This window comes from Charadrius vociferus, unplaced genomic scaffold, assembly GCF_000708025.1.
Source record: "Charadrius vociferus isolate BGI_N301 unplaced genomic scaffold, ASM70802v2 scaffold459, whole genome shotgun sequence".
NCBI lineage: Eukaryota > Metazoa > Chordata > Aves > Charadriiformes > Charadriidae > Charadrius > Charadrius vociferus.
This window is the reverse complement of record NW_009650249.1, coordinates 1,133,920-1,138,876: the sequence shown is the minus strand read 5'-3', so window position 1 is coordinate 1,138,876 and position 4,957 is coordinate 1,133,920. Positions and strand designations below refer to the sequence as shown.

General features: G+C 62.0%; 1 protein-coding gene across 1 annotated transcript in view; it reads right to left on the bottom strand.

Annotated features, from left to right (window-relative positions):
* Window positions 1–2,488: 2,488 nt before the first annotated feature.
* The window catches only part of FOXO6 (forkhead box O6), a 112,670-nt gene continuing 110,201 nt past the window's right edge, over window positions 2,489–4,957 (bottom strand). Inside the window, exon 4 of the mRNA XM_009893020.1 lies at window positions 2,489–3,901. Within this exon, the coding sequence (XP_009891322.1) occupies window positions 2,489–3,901 (1,413 nt within the window). The remainder of the gene's footprint in view (window positions 3,902–4,957) is intronic.

Genomic DNA, 4,957 nt, shown 5'->3' with positions numbered 1-4,957 from the left:
GGGGTCCCCATGCCTGAGCATCCCATCCTCAAATGCCTGACTGGTGGGGTAAGCCCCGGCTGGACCGCGCCGCCCGGCGTGCTGGTGTGCTGCTGGATGTGTGCCTGGAGATCGGACGCCTGGAAGAGCCAGGACCCCCTTCCCTTTCTCCCATGCTTGGGGGGGCAGAGCCCCCCTTTCCTCCCGCCACAGCCCCAGCTGCCCCTCCCTGCCTCTCCTCGCTAGCGGTCCTTCGCACCCCCTGTGCGGAGTTGGGGTGCCGGGGATTCAATAGCCATTTGCAAACGTTTCCAAATGATTTTAAATACGCCTGAAACGAGAGGTGGTGTATAAAACGAATGCGGTAATGATCCTGACCAAAGAATAATCCTTTTTAAAAAAGCATTCAAGAAAGATTATATATAATAGAATATATTAAATTCTGTACATGATCAAATAATGTAAACATAATTAATTAACCTGTAAGAATGTCTTTAGAGACTATGCCAGCCGTGTGTGTGCCCAGGGCAAAGGTGAACGGTGGCACACGGGGCTCCTCTGTCACGCTTTGCCACAGCCAGGTGGGTCAGGAGAGGAGTGGAGGTGCCCACCCACGGGTCCCACACTGCCCCGGCTCTGCAGTGGGACCCGGCGCCCGCACCGCGGTAGAGGAGGTGGTGCTGGAGCGAGAAGGGAAGAGCTGGGCCAGGACGATGTGCTGGTTCAGTGAACTAACCCTTGCTGCATCCTGGGGGCAGGGGGTCTAGAGAAAGCTTGTGGTGCCCAAAAGGAAGATGGGCTGTGCAGAGAGCCCCATGGGACAGAGCAACATCTCCACAGCCTCTCCTCCCAGCCCCACCATCTCCTCTGGACCAGCCACTCCAGCTGCCCACCACCCTGCCCGCCCTGCTCCCAAGCCCCCGATGCGCAGAGGGCCAAATGCCCCGCAGCAGGCAGCCCTCGCCCCGGCTGCGCAGGGTGGTGGTGGGTCCCTGCCTCACCCCTGCCCCGCAGAGCAATGGGGCCGCTGTGGGCTCCACACACACACCAGGACCATGTGCGACTCATCCCCATCCCCACGGAGCACTGGCCCTCGGTAGATGGGCACACCAGGGCTGACCCCTTTTGCTGCCATCCCCCCTGTACCAGCTCTCCTCTCATCCTGGGGATGGGCAGTGAGCCCTCCAGGACAGGCATGCTGGCTGCTGGCTGGAGTTCCTCCTGAACCCAGCAGTGACACCCCAGAAGTCCCACAGCCCCGACTGTGAGCCCTGTGGCACCTCCCTGAGCTCTGCACAGGGAAGAATAGCAGTGTGGCTCACCCAGGCTTGGGCAGAGTGGACCCCACGTTGCCTCCAGAGGCCTGGCCACCGCGTCCCTCCCCTCCCCACACGCACACACACCTCCTTCTGGGGGATGACCCACACCACAACCCCCACACTTCCACCCCACCATCCAACACCCAATGCTACGGCCGAGCCAAGAAGAGACGTGCTATGGGGCGACGCATTGCTCACAGCCTCTCTCCTCCTCTCCCCAAGCTCGACCCTTTCTTCCTTCCAATGCAAAAACTCAATGGCAAAAGAGTGCATGAAATCAAATAAATACGCCCCTCCCCTCCCCTACCCTGTGAGCCCCCCCTGAGCCCGGAGCACAGGGGACCCTGGCCAGCAGCACGTCACTCCCAGCAGGACCACCCCACGCAGGAGCGTGTCCATGCCTGCTCGAGGCAGGGCACCGCAGCTTTCCCATGGGCAGGCATGATCGTGGCATCCCCAGACACCGGTGGGAATGTGTGCTGCCGAGATGCCGTCCTCAGGGCAGCGGGTTGCACAGCCTTCCCTCCATTGCCAACCCCCCTTCTCACCGCTTGGTAAGAAAACCTGCCTGGAGCCACGCAAGGAGACCCATGGTGGAGGTGGCCTGGGCTTGTGGGCTTGGCAGAGCTCAGATCTCCACCAGGATTTATTTAATGGTGACAAGCCTCTCCTTGCCCTGAGGCAGGGTCCCTGCTCCTGACACTTCTACTCAGAGGACTCATTTTCCACAGTGGCTCAGAGGAAAGGGTCCCTTTCCAGGGAGGGGTGCCCACGAAGGGGGTTCCCACACCACCAGCCGTCACTGCTCCGTCACCAGCCCATGGACAAATCAAACCGGCACCGTTGCAGCCGGGCACTGGGACCATCTGGAAAGGCTTTCCCTTCCAGCTCCCCCCCCCCCCGACCATCCTGGCTCTGGTTGCCTCTCCCGCCCGCCTGCCCGGCGTCCTCCAGAGGATGCTCGCAGGAGGACCCAGCAGATCGGGCACACGTGTGGACTGGGGGCCCTACCCCACCCCACCTCAATATTGGACCCTACGGTTTGTGTTTCGTGTTCGACCTCAAGCTCAGACTGTTGGCTCTAGCCCATCTTAACAAACAAAGGCAGAAGAGAAAGGAAAAAAAAAAGTTAGTCTCAATGTTCCCCTCGTGGCTTCTCAGTGGCGAGCCCCCCCTCCCCGGGGCAGGCGTCACCCGGGCACCCAGCTCTGGTTCGTGGGCTGCGGACCCCCAGGCAGCGCGGGCACGTTGAGCCCGTTCTGCGGCGGGAGAGCCGAGTCGAAGTTGAAGTCCATCTCATCGCTGTCCATAAAGTCATTCAGGATGATCGACTCCACGTCGCACTCTAGGCTCCCGTTGAACATGTCCAGGTCCAGGTCTGCTGGGAACCTGTCTTGGCCCAACACGGGGGGGTGGACAGCCCCCGGGTAGGGGCCCTGCAGCGAATCCAGCAAGCTCATGTGTGCCCCTTGGTTATTAGCGTAGGAATGCAGATGCCCGTGGTGCGGCATGGCTGTCATGCTGCACGTGTCACTGGGCAAGCTCATAAGGCTGACAGGATTAGCTAAGGCACTGGTGTTGACCGCAGGGTGGTGACTGGCTGGTGACGGGTGGTACAAAGCATTGCTCTTCATGAGAGAGCCCGAGTGGGACGGGTAGGAGGACAAACCCTGCTCCCCGCTCCCGCACAGCAGCGGGTTGTGTCTGTGGCCACGGGCCGGCACCATGGGGCTGGCCTGCGGAAGGGGCAGGTCCCCCGGGACCATGCTCTCCTTGTGCGCGTAGGAGATGGAGGAGAGCAGGTCCTGCAGCGAGGCGTTCCTGTAGGAGCTGACAGGCGAGAATGTGGCTTGCTTGTTCTCCTGGATGGTCTGCATGGGCAGGCGGCGCATGAGGCTCATGGCCGGCTGGCTGTAGATAGTCCCGCAGTAGGTGTTGGTGGCAGCCCCCATGGTGGAGCACTTGGAGTTGAAGGTGAAACTGGAGCTGCGCTGCCGCAGGGCAGCCGGGGGGAGCTGCTGCGAAGGGCTCATGGTGTAGCCGTCCTGCAGGTCCTCCAGCATGCTCTCCCCGAGGCTCTCGTTCAGGCTGATGGTGCCAGTCAGGTCGGTCAGCCGGGGCAGCTCCACAGAGCAGCGGGCGTTGAGGGAAGGAGACATGGTGCTGGAGGGGCTGGGGTACATCAGTGGAGAGGAGGGGGTACCGTCGTCCTCCTCCAGCTCATCGGGCTCATGGTTGGACATGATGGGCGAGAGACGCCCGCTCAGCGTGCTGGCCGTGGAGTTGGCCCGCGTCCTGAAGTCCGCCCAGGCGTCGTACTCGTCGCTGGCATGGGACGCGGGGCTCTCCGACCACTTGGCTTGTTGGGAGGAAGGGCTGTCCTCCCCGCGCTCCTGGGTCACCTGCAGCTGCTTCTTCTTGCTGGCTTTCCCCTTGATCCGCAGGAACTTGCTGTTGTTGTCCATTGAGACCGCCCGCCGGCGAGGCGTCTTCCCCGTCTTGCCACCCTCGGGGTTCAGCATCCACCAGGAGCTCTTGCCGGTGCCCTCATTCTGCACGCGGATGAAGCGGGTGTGCAGGGAGAGGTTGTGACGGATGGAGTTCTGCAGAGACAGCAAGGACAGAGGGGGTGGTCAGCAGCGGCTCCGGCACCCCAGGTGGGAGGGGATGACCGTAGGGCCGGGGAGGTACATGGGACATCATGGGTGACCTGGGCTGCATCCCCTGGGACACCACGGCTGTCTGAGCCAGAGGGGTCAGGGCTCAGAGGGCTCAGCTGGTGGGTCTCTCCCACAGCACTGCTGGGCATTTCCCCTCCGGGAGCCCACGGGACATGGCCCTTTGCTGCATCTATCAGCTGTCTATCGTTAGCGCAATTACCATCATGACACAGAGTGGGAGGGTTTGTCTTTAGCACGTGCCCCAGGGACTGGCACTGGCAGGGCCAGGTCTCGGCGGACTCTTCTTCCCTGGCAGGAGCCTGGGGAGGGACAAGGTGAGGAGGCAACCAAAGCAGAGGCAGAGCCAGGACTGTGCACAGGGCCAGGTTTTCTCCAGCCCTCCCAGCCCTGGCCACCAATGCTCCAAGCAGAGCCCATCAGGATGCTCCCAGCGCAGCCATGCCCACACGCACCTCTGCAGAGATCCCAGCCTGTGCTCCCCACTGCCAGACACCCCACCGGCTCCACGAGCAGAGGGATCCCCTTTGCCCACACACCACGGGCCACCAACCCTCTGGAGCTGGCTCCAAACCCACTCTCCTTGCCCGGCATCGTTCTGCAACGTGCTCCCCTCCTCCCTCATCCCCGAGGAGGGAGAAGCACGCGTTGTGCAGTGCGCGTCGGCACCACCCCGGCCCAAAGCAACGTATCAGCACCATGTAAGTGAGATCATGTCCCCAAAATGCTTATCACCCTCTGCCAGCAGGGCTGGGGGACCTGGGCAGAGATGGTGTGCTTCCCTCCGTGCCTGCGGGCTGTGAGCGGTGGCAGGGACGGAAGGCACGCACCCTGCCCGAGAAACTCGGGTACCACAGCACAGGGGGTTTGCAAACCCAAATACAACCCCCATTGCCCAGACAAGGGCTGGTTGGGGACTGCTTTCTTCCCAGATGCTCCTGTCTCCCTGCGTCCACATCCAGCGCCTCAGGGAGGTTTCCT